This window comes from Ictalurus punctatus, unplaced genomic scaffold (genome assembly GCF_001660625.3).
Source record: "Ictalurus punctatus breed USDA103 unplaced genomic scaffold, Coco_2.0 Super-Scaffold_100056, whole genome shotgun sequence".
In the NCBI taxonomy this organism is placed as follows: domain Eukaryota; kingdom Metazoa; phylum Chordata; class Actinopteri; order Siluriformes; family Ictaluridae; genus Ictalurus; species Ictalurus punctatus.
Window position 1 is genome coordinate 3,480,866 of NW_026521088.1, and position 16,853 is coordinate 3,497,718.

General features: G+C 39.1%; 1 protein-coding gene across 1 annotated transcript in view; it reads left to right on the plus strand.

The window, feature by feature from the left end:
• LOC128630470 (NLR family CARD domain-containing protein 3) overlaps nucleotides 1–16,128 on the plus strand; it is a 23,711-nt gene extending 7,583 nt beyond the window's left edge. Inside the window, exons 8-17 of the mRNA XM_053678975.1 lie at nucleotides 369–545; nucleotides 718–1,959; nucleotides 4,486–4,585; nucleotides 4,670–4,770; nucleotides 5,353–5,656; nucleotides 11,549–11,752; nucleotides 12,967–13,015; nucleotides 13,206–13,270; nucleotides 14,154–14,299; nucleotides 14,423–16,128. Coding sequence (XP_053534950.1) covers nucleotides 369–545; nucleotides 718–754 — 214 coding nt within the window. The 3' untranslated portion in view covers nucleotides 755–1,959; nucleotides 4,486–4,585; nucleotides 4,670–4,770; ... (4 more) ...; nucleotides 14,154–14,299; nucleotides 14,423–16,128. The remainder of the gene's footprint in view (nucleotides 1–368; nucleotides 546–717; nucleotides 1,960–4,485; nucleotides 4,586–4,669; nucleotides 4,771–5,352; nucleotides 5,657–11,548; nucleotides 11,753–12,966; nucleotides 13,016–13,205; nucleotides 13,271–14,153; nucleotides 14,300–14,422) is intronic.
• Nucleotides 16,129–16,853: the final 725 nt, after the last annotated feature.

The following is a 16,853-nucleotide window of genomic DNA, read 5'->3' on the forward strand; positions in this document are numbered from 1 at the left end:
ACACACACACACTGTACACTGGACACTGGAGACACTGAGGTACACACACACACACACACACTGTACACTGGAGATACTGAGGTACACACACACACACTCACTCACACAGACACAAACACGCACTCTCTCTCTCTCTCTCTCTCTCTCTCTCTCTCACACACACACACACACACACACACACACACACACACACAACACACACACACACACAGTTTCCCTCTGTGGTGACTGTAATTGTAGTGATGTGATATTGTCATTGTTGTGTGTGAGATGAGAGTAAATGTTGTGTATATAAAGATGTTGTGTAGTGGATGTTTTCAGAGCTAAAACTGAGTGTGTTAAGTGTGAGAAGGTTTTCTTTCTTGCAGGATGCAGTACTGCAGGATTACAGATGAAGGTTGTGCTGCTCTGGCTTCTGCTCTGAGGTCAAACTCCTCATCACACCTGAGAGAACTGGATCTGAACGGTAATAATCCAGGAGAATCAGGAGTGAAGCTGCTCTCTGATCTACTGAAGGATCCACACTGTAACCTGGAGACACTACAGTGAGTTACTGACTTACTGTCTCTTTACTCTACTGTATCATACTGAATAATGTGTGTGTGTGTGTGTGTGTGTGTGTGTGTGTGTGTGTGTGTGTGTGTGTGTGTGTGAGTGTGTGAGAGTGTGTGTGTGCGCGTGTGTGTGTTTATGCTGATGTTCTTCTCTGTCTTACAGCATTAACTATAATAAACTCACCAGGACCGGCGTATGACGGGAGTCTCACCTCAAACCTCTTCTCCAGGATAAAGCAGTCTTGGTGAAGAGTTAGAACCCGTCCCACATTTCCAGCAGTTTGGGAGCTGAATCATTAAACTTAAAGGGGCGGAGCAGAAACAAAGTTAAGAACAGGCAGAAGGTCGTACACAGGAGAAATCAACACACATAACCAAATATCTGCTGTACAAAGCACCGGCACCGATCTGCCCCGGGGATGGAGACTGACGAGGCTTAAGTACACGTCCGGAAATGTACAGCCAACTCATCCCAAAGGCGGGAGCAGGCGTGTACGAGATGTGATCGTCCAATGGCAAGCAGGAACATGACGCACTGCAGTGGACTGGGCTTAAAAGAGGAGGAAAGAAGACACCCATCCCTCCCCCGACATAGACACACGAATGCAACACAGTACAAACAGAAATACATCTGAGGACGTAACAATGGCCAAGTATCAAATAAAATGTAAACGTGCATTGATGAAGGTAATGTTGTTAGTAATTGTTTATAAATTACCATGGTAACACGGAGCTCCAAGTTATAAAAGTTTGTCATCAACCAAACAGTAACCAGTTTTAATACCTAAAAAAGTTTACGTAGCAAAATTTAGCAAAGCGCTTTACAGTAAATTAAAATGTAAAATTAAACTAATGAAATGTTGTGCAGCACATGCTTATGTTAATGTTTGTTTCATTATATGATCATATAAATAAATAAATACTCCCAAAGTCACCAGAATTGAAAGCTTTTTGCTGTTAAACATTTAGAGATTGAGGTTGTGGTGACTCAGTATTTCACTCAGTATATCTGGGTAAGACACAGTGAACGACTCACTGCTGGCATTCATGAAGAAATCATAAACTCCACTGGAATAATAAATAGGATCTAATAAAACCATGAGTGGAAATTATTGGTGTAAGTTTGTTAGGATAGACTTCCTCCAACCTGGAACTATATCCTCCAGTCCACGCGGTGGCGGTAACGCGCCTAACAGCTGCGTCTCCGACCAGTAGAAATCACAGAAGAAGAAAAAGCTGCAGCGGGTATCTCCTGAGCAGTTGAGTTATTACACCGAACTAATCATCTCCAGATTAAATTATTTCTGACAGTTTTACAGTTATATTTGATCCAGTTTAAACATAAAAGCTGGTTATTTTGTCTGTGTTTGAAGAATTAAAACTTCGTTCTGTTTTTAAACCCGAGGTAAGTTAAACGGAAGCTGTGTGGCCGAATCCCAAATTGATGTCATTTCCGGTTTAAGTGCACTACATTAGGGATGAAATAATGACGGTCTACACCCTATGTAGTGCACTATTTAACTCATGAGGAGAGATTTGTTATTCTGTTTTAGCGGCACTATTTAAGTATAACCTTACTTTATCCTAAAATCGATTGTTTGCTCCCTGCTTATAGCAACTAAAATAAACAACAGTGAGTGTAAAAGTGGATAAGTCATTTAGCAGCTAAAATAACTTTATATTGCTGTAATGTTTTTAATGTATAAACTGCTAAACTGAGGTAAAGTTGGGTTTATATTGGACATTCACTGTACATTCGAGCTTCTCTCTTCTATTTCTCAAGAAATAAACACAAAAAGGACAAAATGTGTGTGTGTAGCTGGCGAGGTGACTTTGTAAAGAAATACTACGCGCATGCGCACATAAGCATTCACGTCAACATGTCCGCCATATTGATGAGGGAAAGACCGCGCTGTAAACAAATACAAGTAAAAGGAGGAGCTGTGGTTTTTCTGGATAATAATTTACATGATTTACCGGAGATGATAACGGCATCGTTTTCAAAAACTTGCCCTTGGAAACCCGTTTTCCAAAGTTTGCGTTTTCAGGCCCCGACACGCCGTCGTCATGGAAACGAACAGCCAAACCACATCAAAAGTTTTCGGTTTTTATTTGAAAACGTTGTGGTGTAAACGGCCCCTTAACAACTACAGCAAAATGCTGCTTTTATTGCTGAAGACTTTCTGTAAACAAATAGAAATGAAATAGAATTTTTATGATTCTTCTCAAACACAACTCTATTTTGAAAATAATCAAGATGACTTTTTTTGTTTAAAAAATCAATTTCATGATGCAGCTTATTATTAGAGCTGCAACTAACGATTATTTTCACAATCAATTAATTGGTCGATTATTTTTTCGATTAATCTGATGGGGGCGGGGCAAACTTTCAGTGCCTTTTTTTTGTTTATTTAAAATAAAATCCACAAACTGAGTGTTACAAATATAAATTCAGACTAAAACTTTACACAACTGTTAGTCCAAAACAGACTCTGAGGCTAAAGCTAGCGGTGTCGCATTACGTGCGTGTGACGATTTGCTGACATTGCTCCTCTTCCGACTACCTGCTCAAGTGACAAGAGATTAGGCTATATCACGTTGTCATATAGTGGTGTCGGTGCGGTTGTATCGGGGTAGTTTTACAAGCACGAGTACATGAACACAGTATCGGGCTGACACCTGAGTACTGGTATTGGCATCGGTGCATCCCTAACACACACACACAGTTAAATTGGAGCAGTGAACCATAAGATCTTTGATGACGTCATGTACAGGTCAGAGGTCTAGAACTCACTTTCTTTCTCTCCCTTGATAATCGTTGTTTTAATGTAATAATGTATACATTACATTTATCTCTGTAATCTTCCCTATTTGTGGATATTCTCGAGTGAAATAGTCGAGGCCTCCTACGGAACATATTAAGCTACACAGGAGCAGTGATGAGAATAAACATGACTTTTGGTGCTCATGATTAAATATGGCAGTTTTATTATGAACCCACTACAATAGAGAAGGAAATACTGGATGTTAAGTGTAGTAGTGCTAGTGCGTGTGAATAGACGATCAGTTTAGATACTGACCCTGAACACTACTAACATGCAGTGCTTTCTTGGGGTGGTGCTGAAGTTGGAGTTGAACCGGTAAGAAAGATATTAGAGAGAGGCTTCCTTACACTCCTGAGGATGTTCAATTAGAACCTGTACCAAACTCCCCTGATTCAAGTCATCAGCTAATTAAGCGGCCTGCACGAGCTGAGGTGGGTGCTTTAGAGCAGATAAAACACCAAATGTGTTAGATAAGAGTTCAGAGCCTGTGTTCTAGACACATGATTTAGAGTAGAGACTTGGGTCCTGCTAGAAAACAACTCAGAACATTTGCTTAGCCTAATACTTTTTTTTTTTTTAATCTGCACATAATTATTATTGTAGCAGCTGCTTTTGCAATAAAAAGACTTAAAGTCGAGGGTCCCTGTAAGTATCTATGGAGAGAGAGGAGCAGTGCACCATTGACATCATGTACAGTGTTAGCATGAAGGTGTGACTGAGAGTTTTTAGAAATCATTTCCTAATCTTATGCTAATATGAATACTACAATAATATTATTATTATTATTATTATTATTATTATTATTATTATTATTATTATTATTATTATTAAGAAGAAGAAGAAGAAACGGTGATGAATAAAATAAATATAAAGTGTTTTAGGCAGCGCTGCGTGGTGTTCTGGATGGATCTTGACTGCCATCGTGTGGTCATGTTTAGGAAGTGCACCTTCCCCCCATCATTGTTGTTTAAAGCCGCAGATTATAAATCTATATTCCTGCTGAGTGTGTGTTTATGACCTGCATGTTGAGTTGCTTTTAAACCTTCTACATAAGCACCATTTCCGGCCTCTGTGAGTCCCAGGTGATGATCTCCTTTTATTTTCAGATTCTTACTGAGGTGCTGTTTTCCACATGCAGTGCTTGGCTGTGTTGGAGGTCACCAAGAAAGACTTCCTGGCTGTCATGTGGAAGCTAAGTGGGCTGGGGTATGTTGTCCTTCATCAGCTGCCATTGATTTAATTTCTGTTAGACAGCCTCATGATTTACCAAACATGGTTTTTCTTTTTTAGGTCAAAAGGGTTTCTGGCCATGGTGCTTGTGCTGCAGTGATCTTGTTCTCCATCACACTCCAACACAGGTAGCCATCTTCACCCTCTCCCAAGAGGTGAAGGTACGACTCTGAATAAACACTCTATTATTATAAATAAAGTGTAACTGTGTCTTGTAGTCCACCCACCAACCTTTTTCTGATTTGTAAGCAAGATTATGAAGTCTCCTTTTGCTAATCATTTTACAGCATTATTAAAAAGTCCATGTACACAATGTTTATCCCGAGTGCCTTTTTGATGTATTTTATTATCCTGCACAAAGCAAAAACTCAATTTGCGTGTAGATGCCCATCGTAAACATTAATATAGTAAGAGCAAATGGACAAGTGAAACTAATCAATATAAAATCTCTAAAGAAGGGCATGATGGTACTGATTTTCTTTTTACACACATGGTATGCATGTACTTGGAGTAAATTTTAATAAACAGAATATGGTTTCTATTCAGTACTTGACAAATGATTCAGTGCGGATCAAATGTGTACAAATGAGCCATGAATGTATCTGTGTTCTATATATGATTTTAAGTGGATTTTTACATGACATTAAAACCCCAGCCAGGCTGCATTGGGTTGTGTTTGTTTGGTTTTTTTTTTTGTTTTTTTAAGAGCAGGACACATTCATCCATCCATTTTTCCTACACAGAGTCAAGACTCACAGGGGACAAGGTGGGGGGACACCCAGGACAGGGTGCCAACCCATTGCAGGGCACAATTGCACACATTTTTTAGAGATGCCAATCGGCCTATGACACATGTCCTTGGACTGCGGGAGGAAACCAGAGTACCGGATGAAACCCCCTGAAGCACGATGAGAACTACGATGCAGGGCAGAGGCAGGAATCGAACCTCCAACCCTGGAGGTGCAAGGCAAACATGCTAACCTGGGGGCAGCAATTGCCTTGGGCCCCGAGCTAGCAAGAGCCCCCAAAACGCTGCATAAACTTATAGTTAAGAAAGTTTTATTTTTACATTTTGCTAATTATGTTTTTTCTAAAAATGCCATCAGAATGCTTACTTCATGAATGGTGTGTTGTGGACCGGGTGTGGTGGTCCGCTCCAGGGCCACTTTTAGGCCCCGTACACACCTGATTATTGCTGTTAATGATAAATAACAAGCTGAAAACCACTAACCACTACACCACCACATAGGATACAAGTTTTATTTTATACATTTAAAATATACATCTTTTATTTAAAAAAAAATTTGAGTTGCATTTTTAATGCTAAATAACATATGCTGAAATTTTAAATATTAATGTTGAAACACTGAAAGGAGGGCCCCATCCCTATATTTTGTCTAGGATCCCACAAATCACTTAATCCGTCTAGTTTATCCGCCTCGCTGTCTGGGTGACGCAGAGAGCAACTGTTTACCAAGTGACTTTATTTTCAGTGCTTTTTGAACTGTCTCTCAGCCCTAAATAGTTCCGCGGTATTTGTGTGGAATTGGGATGAACGTCTAGTTAAAGGGTTGATGTCTCGCTGGCGCAGTGATTTGTTCTTTAGGAGTGGTTTTCTCTTGAACAGCTCTCTGTGTGGAGACTTGAGGTAGTTCTGTACTCACAGGTGCACAAATCAGTCACACAGCTCCAGCTCCACCTGCGCCTCTCGCAGGGAAACGGTTTCTGTGCACTGGCTCCGTCCCAAATCACCTTGTATGGAATCTATATCTCTAGTGCACTAGGTGCGGTAGAGACTCCATTCGTTCAGACCGTGTGTAGTGTACCTAGATACGCAGTCGTGCAGGATTTGGGCACAGGCCACGCTAATGAAACATCATCCATTTCAAGTCAAGTTGCTATTGTTAAACATTTCACTAAAACCTGTATGGAAACGTTGTTGTTCAGTTGTTCTATAAGCGCAATTTCAACCAAATACTGTGGAGTGTAAAAGTTTGTACCCCCTTTTGGTTTCTTTTGGACGGAAGGGTGTTAAATGTCCTAAACACTACAAAATTTGACTGTAAGTAGAAGTTAATTTTATTATCAGACTCAGATATCCATGTTAATATTTTCAATACTGATCATTAGTGTTAAATGACGATGATTTTGTGGTCAGTAAACCGTTTTTGTGTTGATTTTGATGTATGTTTTGGATCACTGTCCTGCTGGAAGATCCAACCACGGCCCATTTTAATTTTTCTGGCAGAGGCAGTCAGGATTTTATTTAATATCTGTTGATATTTGGTAGAGTCCATGATGCCATGTATCCTAGCAAAATGTCCAGGTCCTCTGGCAGAAAAACATTCCCAAAACATTAAAGATCCACCACCATATTTAACCGTGGGCATGAGGTACTTTTCCATATGACTACCTCTCTGTGTGCTTCAAAACCACCTCTGGTGTTTATTACCAAAAAGCTCTATTTTGGTTTCATCTGACCATAGAACCCGATCCCATTTGAAGTTCCAGTAGTGTCGGCAAACTGAAGACACCTGAGTGTGTTTTTGGAGGAGAGCAGAGGCTTTTTTCTTGAAACCCTTCCAACAGCTTGTGGTGATGTAGGTGACTTCAGATTGTAGTTTTGAAGACTTTCTGACCCCAAGACACAACTAACTCCTGCAGTTCTCCAGCTGTAATCCTTGGAGATTTTTGTCCACTCGAACCGTCCTCTTCAGTGTGTTGAGACGATATAGACACACGTCCAATTCCAGGTTGATTCATAACATTTCCAGTTGACTGGAACTTCTTAATTATTGCCCTGATGATGAAAATGAGCATTTTCAATGCTTGTGCTATTTTCTTATAGATACTTCCCATTTTGTGAAGCTCAACAACCTTTTGCTGCACATCACAGCTACAGTGGTGCTTGAAAGTTTGTGAACCCTTTAGAGTTTTCTATATTTCTACATAAATATACACAAGATTTTCAGACAAGTCCTAAAACTACTCAAAGAGAACCCATTTAAACAAACGTGACACATATTATACTTGGTCATTTATTTATTGCAGAAAATAATCCAATATTACATATCTGGGAGTGGCAAAAGTATGTGAACCTTTTGCCTTCAGTATCTGGTCTGACCCCCTTGTGCAGCAATAACTGCAGCTAATCATTTCCAGTAACTGTTGATTAGTCCTGCACATGGGCTTGGACATCAGTTTTAGCCATTCAAAACCAATAACTTTATTGTTCTTTAACAATTCTTTGTTTTGGGCCATTGTCTTATAGCATGCCCCACTTTCTCTTGATTTCAGTTCAGTTCCTGGGTTCATTCTTGTCCTGCGGTTGTGGAACTCACCACTACACTAATTATAATCTTTCAGATAGCTTGGAGATTTAGTACGTGTAGACCTTCTCAACTCAGGGTTTTCCATCCCAAGGAAAGTTTCTGACACAGCCACTTCAGAAGTTCCTCCCAGTTTTTGTTTGTGACTTTCCTCAGAGAATGAAGAACCTGAGTCTTTTGTAGAATGCGCTGGAATGTCAACATCTGGCTGTGAAGTGTCTTACAACTCTGGTGCTATTGATGTTGCATTGTGCCCATCTCTCACCTGATCAGTATGTCAGTGCACTACTTGCCCACTTCCCAATGCTACTGTGCACCATACAGGCCCAGTCTTTTTCTGAACTGTTCCTGGAATAAAAGTAGGTCCAGAGCTGAAGTTCCTAGTATACACTGGGTCACCCACCACGAAATATCTTTCCTTTGCATGTTGGTCATGGTACCATTTTTGTCTCAGTTGTTTGTGTCTCAATGAGACCCTGTGTAGACCAGTTTCCTTCCACACAGCTGATTAGCGCCTGATTTGCCAGTGGTCGACTGTGGCATCGTTCGGTAACTGAACAGCACTCTGGCTAGCTTTTTCAACAGACTCTCCAGCACTCTTTTCATCAGGGTTTTGAATGTTTGAACGGCCCTTTCAGCCAGACGCCTGGAAGATGCATGGTAGGGTGCTGTGCTTGTGTTTGATTCCGTTTCTTTCCATAAACTCTTGGAATTCAGCACTGGTAAAAAACAAAAAAACTGCTATGGTCTGACATCACTACTTCTCGTATCCTGTGCTGGCTAAAGGTTTGTCTTAAGCACTGAATGGTAACTGTAGATGTGGACTTGATTAACAGATAAGCCTCTATCCATTTTGAGAATGCCTCTACCACGATCAAGAACATTCCACTCATCCACGGTGCACCATAATCAATATGAATCCTTCTCCATGGCTGCTCTGGTAACTCCCATGCATGCAGTGGCGCGTTTGCCAGAGCGTTTCTGTTTTCCTGACAGACTGCACACGATTTGACCAATGCTTCCACCTCTGCATCCAAGTGTGGCAACCACATATAGCTACGCACCAGGCCTTTCATCCTGGTAATTCCCGGATGGGTTTCGTGTAGATGTCTTAGAAGATCTGCACGCCGCGGATGTGGAATCACTACGTGAGTCCCCCATGACACAAAGCTTCCCTGTCTGCAGAGTTGATCCTATTTCCTTACATATTAGGGATGTCACGATACCAAAAATCTAGTCGTTGGTACCGATACCACCAAAAGTACACGATGTTCAGTACAATGGTGTGGTTTTTATTTTAAAAAAAGAGAGAGAATTTTAAAAAATTATTAAATTAAAAACTCCTGGAGGACATCCTCCTCTGGCTGATACTGGCAGAGAGAGAGAGAGAGAGAGGGAGGGAGGGATATTTTAGTTCAAACACTCTGACCATGACTAATAAGTGCTAAGGTGCACTCCTAAACGTACACACACCCCTTATACTCTGAATGCAAGCATTAGTTTAAATTCACTGATATGGTGTCAGGATAAAAAGATTTATTAAAAGCATGAACATGTGAATAATTATTAGTGACCTGAGGCTACATTTAGCTGACAGGACACGGGCTGAATGGCGATGCATGGTGGTCCATTAGGAGGTAGTTTATAACATTGCAATGCATTAGCGTTTAACAAATAACTGGATATTGCTAACATTACATGGAGCATAATGTTAGCTGATTTCACGGCTACAATGCCAGCTTCCTCAAGCATAATATAGGACCTGTCTTTCGACTGTAATCCTATGGCATTAATTTTGTGACCTAAAAATACCTCTACTTCTCCCATGAACTCACACTTGCTCCTTCTTTGTCTCAGTCCACTCTTTTCTATCCTACTCAGTACCTCATCCAAGTTTTGCAGATGTTCATTAGCCCCTGAGACTAAAATGTCATCCAGATAAACTGTGACGCGTGCGATGTCTTGCAGAATCCCTTCTGTTGTGTGCTGGAAGATCGCTGGACTTGAAGCAACTCTAAATGGTGGCCTGTTGTAAGTACATAATCCCTTGTGCATGTTGATTGTAACATACTTATTGGAATTTTTGTGCAGCATTATCTTCTGATGCGCATGGGTCATGTCCAGTTTGGAGAATTTTTCCTCCTGCCAACTGAGCAAATAAATCTTCTACCTTGGGAATTGGATATTGCTCCACACTAGAGCTGGATTTACTGCGAATTTATAATCCCTACAAATTGGGATAGAACGATCAGTTTTCTAACTGGAACAATGGGAGCTGCCCACTCTGCAAACTGCATTGGTTCAATGATCTTGTCTTCCACCAGCCTCTGGAGTCCAGCAGTGGACCCAACTCTTCTTTGAACACCTCGGATTGTCTCTCCAATACGTTAGCCAACTTATGACCTGGTACATTTGCTACTGTATTTACCAGCTGAGGCAACAAATGATTTCCGTAGCCCCCCCCCCTAACACACACACACACCTTTGAATGTTAATCTTTACTGATGATCACTGCACAGCCTGCATTAACTTCAAATACCACCTCCATGCTATTCACTTCAATGGTTTGTGTGATAGGAGCAGCCCTAGGTAAGGCAAACTAAACAGAACCCTTACCTTCACTACAGTGAGAGAGAGGCCTTTAGTTGCATAGATGTTACCCTGGCTCCTTTATGACCTTACAGACTACTACTTGTCTTGCTCTTGGGGTGATCTTTGATGGTTGATATCTTCTGGGGAGGGTAATGATGGTCTTGAATTTCCCCCATTTGTGCACAATCTGTCTGTGATCAAATATTATCATTTTGTCTCGTTTGTTTAACTGGGATCTCTTGGTCTACTTTTAGGACTTGTGTAAAAATCTGATGTTTTGGGTCATCTTTATTCATATATATATATATATATATATATATATATATATATATATATATATAAAATTAATTCTGAAGGGTTCATAAACCTTCAAGCACCACTGAATATTTCTTGGCCTCACTTATTGTTCTGAATGAGTAAGAGAATTTGGCTTATGCATTACCTATCCCTGTGAAACAGGAAGTCATGGTTGAACAATGTCCTGTTCCTAGTTTCCCAAGTGTACAAAAAAGTAAAATATCAAGAGGAATATACTTCAAATACATTTTTCATGGATTCATAGGGGTGCCAATAATTGTTGTACACTCATTTAACAAATATTTTTTTATAAACTTGTGGTGTTTGCAATTGTTTATCCATGAGAGCAGAGTATTTTTGTGAATTTTTTTTGAACAAAAGGTTTTCTTCTTTGCTCATATTTACCAAGGGTGCCAATATTAGTGGAGGACATTGTACATGTCACTCTCAAGTGGAAACCTCATGACACGCTGTTACTTTTCAGGATATAAAAACCTGTCAACACTGTTACAGTTGGTATTGTGGCTGTATATAAGGTCAAACACATGATCATATTAACATTTTACCAAAATGAAGCTCATTTAACCGCATGTTTATTCCTTACATAAATTAAACGCAAAGCATGTAGGGGTTCTACATGCATATAGTATTTGCACAATCAATAACCTATTCGAGTAATACATTGTCGTATATAAACTTGATTTTGTGTTTGTGTCTGCAGTGTCCAAAGCCCAGGCTGACCCCCCACCCCTTCAACCTCTGCAGCAATGCTGGCAGCACTATTTCCCAAAGACAACCTCTGGATATGACGCTGAGCACGTGTACTCAACTTCTTTGGTCGACCATGGCGAGGCCTGTTCTGAGTGGAACCTGTCCTGTTAAACCGCTGTATGGTCTTGGCCACCGTGCTGCAGCTCAGTGTCAGGTTCTTGGCAATCTTCTTATATCCTAGGCCATCTTTATGTAGAGCAAGAATTCTTTTTTCAGATCCTCAGAGAGTTCTTTGCCATGAGGTGCCATGTTGAACTTCCAGTGACCAGTATGAGGGAGTGTGAGAGCGATGACACCAAATTTAATACACCTGCTCCCCATTCACACCTGAGACCTTGTAACACTAACAAGTCACATGACACCGGGGAGGAAAAATGGCTAATTGGGCCCGATTTGGACATTTTTACTTGGGGGTGTACTCACTTTTGTTGCCAGCGGTTTAGTCACTAATGGCTGTGTGTTGAGTTATTTTGAGGGGACAGCAAATTTACACTGTTACACAAGCTGTACACTCACTACTTTACATTGTAGCAAAGTGTCATTGTAGCAAAGTGTCATTTCTTCAGTGTTGTCACATGAAAAGATATAATCAAATATTTACACAAATGTGAGGGGTGTACTCACTTTTTTGTGAAATGCTGTACATCTTTTTATTTACTTTAATATTTAATATTTATTCATAGTGTGTGTGTGCGTGTATGTATATATATATATAAAATTAGTGTATATATGTTTATTTCATTAGAAAAAGTGCAGTACATTTTCATGGTACTGTCAGTACTGTTTATTTTTGTAATAAAGTGAACTTAATTTTTCCACTGAGTGTTATATTTTCATTCAGTAGTTATCGGTTATTAGTAGGTGCTACCCGACTTGGTTATCGGCATCTGTAAGATCCACTATCGGTCAGGCTTTAAAATAGATTAATTGTGTATGACATGTTCTTCTTTAATTAATAAAGAAATGCACTTGTTGACAACTTGCTGTGGTATAAGGGGAATAAAACACTTCAGAATGTGCAGTTCTACCTTAGGGTGGTAACGGTCACTCCACTTCATTGGATCGTTGACTACTTTCCTATAACCGCATGTTTATTCAATTCAATTCAATTCAATTCAATTTTATTTGTATAGCGCTTTTTACAATAGACATTGTCTCAAAGCAGCTTTACAGAAATATCAACATGGTACTTCGATCCACTTCACTGGATCGTTGACTTTTTCCTATAACCGCATGTTTATTCCTTACATAAATTAAACACAAAGCATGTAGGGGTTCTACATGCATGTAGTATTTGTACAATCAATAACCTATTAGAGTAATACATTGTGGTATATAAACTGAACTTTGTGTATGATGTGTCTGCAGTGTCCAAAGCCCGTGGTGGTGGCAGTGCATGGCGTGTGTGTGGAAGCAGGTCTGTTGGGAGTGTTAAGTACCATCATCTCATACACTCAGCAAACAATATGGATGGAACTTTCCAGAGTTGTGGTGTCACTTTCCTGCAAAGCTTTAACCATCAGAGAGTTATCTTTTACTGGGGCTTTTAGCTGCAGGAGACTGAATTACTAAGGTTTTTTTTGTGGATCTGATTTCTTCTTTCTCAGGAGTGGATCTAATCACAGCCTGTGATATTCGTCTGTGCACACAGGATGCCTGGTTTCAGGTGAAGGTATGAGGAACATTAACTTGCCATACACTGCTTGCTTACATGTTTACACCAAGATCTGTAAACAAGTTATTTTTGTCCATATGATCACGTATAGAGATAGTAAGTGATGAGAAGATAAGAATGGGCTGATTGTTCTAACTTGTACAAGCCCCTATGAAAGAGTTGACCACAAGGGGGCACACTCTGAACAATTATTTACATTGGCAGTTTGTTGAAGATTAAATAAACCACAGTGAGCATCAGATGTCTGGTTTTAATACAAAGTGGACTATTTTATGATATTACCATCTTGTCATTTATCAAAGAAGAGCTACAAAACCTGAAATTTGTTCATTTTTAGACAGAAAAATTCTGCAGTGTAGCTGTTCTAGTGGGCTTTCACCCTGGAAGTTTAGTCCAGAACAGAGCAGTTTCCATGAAAAGTTGGTAATGTGACCGTCGTAATGTGGACTGGGAAGTGCACTGCGGTACCGAACCCGAGACTACCTGTAGAAGGTGGTCGAGTTCGGTTACACTGGAACTGTGAATGTGAATTGTCCCATGAATATGAACGTAACTTGTATCCGGGTCCGCACTTGTTCAGGAAGTAGAGTAACCTGTGCTGAAGGCCTGTTGTGGTGATGACGTGTCATGACATGTTTTGGCCCAAATCTGCAGTAACTTTGAAAAAGTGGAAGCTCCTCTGAATATTATGGAATTTCTTGATTTTGCGTTAATTTCTGTGATCACAAAAAGGTGAAATTCTGGACTGACACATGGAAGATATGGAAAGATAACAGAAGAATGTGACTTTGGGTTGTACTGTGTATTTTTTTTTTTTCATGTAGCTTTATTATTTAGTATAAATGAAGGCAAGTGTGTGTTCTGTTCTTCATCTCTGCAGTCGTGTGTTCCCTGATAGTCAATGATTGCTGGAGCTCTGGAAATAGCAGGTGAGATTGCAGGCCGAGTCCCGTCGCTGTCCAGGGAACCAAAATCAACCTCCTCTACTCCTGAGACCACAGTGTGACTGAGAGCCTAGACTACATGGTAAGAACCTGCTTAAGACATGAAAAGCATTTTTAGCCTCAAGGTAGACCCATGCACACACAGTATGGCCGTAAACACAAAGTAGAGCGGTCGAAATCTGAGATTTCTCCTCTGCGTCTCCAGGCTACTTGGAACATGAACATGTTGCAGACACAGGATCTTATGAAGTCAGCGCAGGCAGCCCTAGAAAAGAAGAGTCCGAAAGACGTGCCCTTCTCCAAGCTTTAAAGGAGAAGATCCAGGGCTGTTGAAGCTGCGGTGGAACTGAGACTTCATCATCCACATATCTTTAATTCTTCTTGCTAAGTCTCAGTTTCTTTTTAGTCTTTTTATTTTTAGACTGGTCAAAAGACTGATTAGTGGACGTGAAATGATGGATGAACTTTTAATTACTTGCTTTATTATTTGCAGGTGCCTTGTACAGTAAGACAGGGTAACTAATACTCAAAAGCTTGTTTTGTGTGTTAACATGTACAGTAGATGGACATATTTTTTCTGGTGCTGTGTGACTGCAGAATGTAGTGCAGTTAACACAGTAAATTTCCTTGGATGCTCACTTTTAACTCGAGGAGGTCACAGTTTGCCCAGACATCTTTTATATAAATCTGTTAATCTGTCACCCACACGTCATTCTGGGGGACGAAGAGGAGGAAGCTGGACAGATAAATTTATTTATTTATTTATCATTGCTGTGTTTCCTCAATCGAGTGCAGAAAGAAGAAAAACAACACAACTGATTTAAAATAAAAATATAGAAAACAATCTAATGTAAGGTTCTGATCCGGTTTGCTTTCAGCAGGAAGGCTGTCCTCTTTCCTGTTGCTCTTTCCCTTCTATTAGTCCATTTGTCCAGTCTGAATCGGTTTGATTCGTTTCGAGACGATTCGGAGTCAAATAATTTTCTAGTGAGAGTCGCACACTTCCAAACGAACTAGACTGAGATGAGTATTTGATTCTCACAAGAAAGTTATTCGACTCTGAATCAACTCGAAATGAATCAGTCAAACTGATTCAGACTCTATAAAAGGACTATGAGATGTGATTAAGATATATATTCCAATGTTTTGCTTTACAATTCCACTGTGTGTGTGTGTGTGTGTGCGCACGTGTGTTTTTCAGGGGAATGAGAAACTCTGACACAACAGTACATCCTGACCATTGGTACTGTGTACACATCAACATACACACACGTCTCCATGCTGGACATCTCAGGAGCTTTCACACACAGTGCTAGGAATATCACAGGACAGAGAAACGCACCTCCAAAGTGAGCGAGTTTAGTGTCAACCGGTGAAATTTGCTGTAGCGTGAACGCTTCGCCTCTGTAAGCTTCACTCTCCGTCAGGTTCACTGTAATTAGACATAAAATGTACATAATGTTTATTTTTCATACATTTAGGATTTCATGTTTTTTTTTTTTTTTTTTTTTACTCTTCGAGGAACAGAAATGATCTTTCGAGGCAGCTTCTTCATCACTACCTGCTCTGTTTGACTCAAAAATGTAACGACCGGTTTCAAAAAGTCACGATGTCTTCAGTTCATGTGATTTTACTGTTGAATTTAAACAGGAAATGTGAAATATTTTTTTCCTTTGTTTCCTCTACTGTCTTTTTGCTGTGATCTTGAACACAGTTGTAATTTTTTTAAAATAATAAATAAATGATCATTCTATTCTTTCTCACTTTCCTTGTCCTAATTGTCCTGTATCTGTTAAATCCGTTTTATCTCTGGTCTTTCTGTCTGTATGAACACTTGTAGAAATGACTTGTAGTCCATATTTTTAAATGATTCATGATTTTGAATTTAAATAAAGATATTCTTTAATTCTGTATTTTGTCATTTAATTATCATTAGAAATCAGAAGATCAGATTAAAGCCATGGCTTCTTTACCTGTCGAAGCTGTAAAACTTTCAATAAACCAGTCAATAGATCAGTTGGATAAATTTAGATTTTTAATTTACTGATTAGATGTATTGATGGTGTTGATAGATTATTTGAAGATTTTTTATTGATCTTGAACAATCATTCAGTTCAATATTTTTTTAAAAAACTTGATAAATAGTTGATTAAATAAATGTAGTGTAATGTACTGAGTCAAATATGAAAACTACAAATAAATAAAATCTATTTATATCTGTGTATAATTAAACCTCACTTAATACAAGAAATTCATATCCTAAATGTTGCAAGTGATTGATCATTTTTTTCAGCTGTTTAATTATTACTTTGTAAATAATAAACAAATGAATGTTCTGGATTCATGAGGAATGTTTACATTTTGTGTCCAAACTCAAAACTTTAAACAAAGTGTACATTTATGATAATAAAGCACAAAGAATGTGAAACCTCAACACGTCTACAATCATCGATGAATTAAATATTAATTAAAAAAATTAAGATGAAGTATATTTTTAATTAAAATGTAATTAGAAAGGAGCACTTTTTAAAATAAAAAAATAAATATTTTTAATAATATTTATATTATAATAATAAAAAAATCAAAGATTTGATTTAAAATAATGATAAAGCTGGTTTTTTTTTTGGTATGTATTT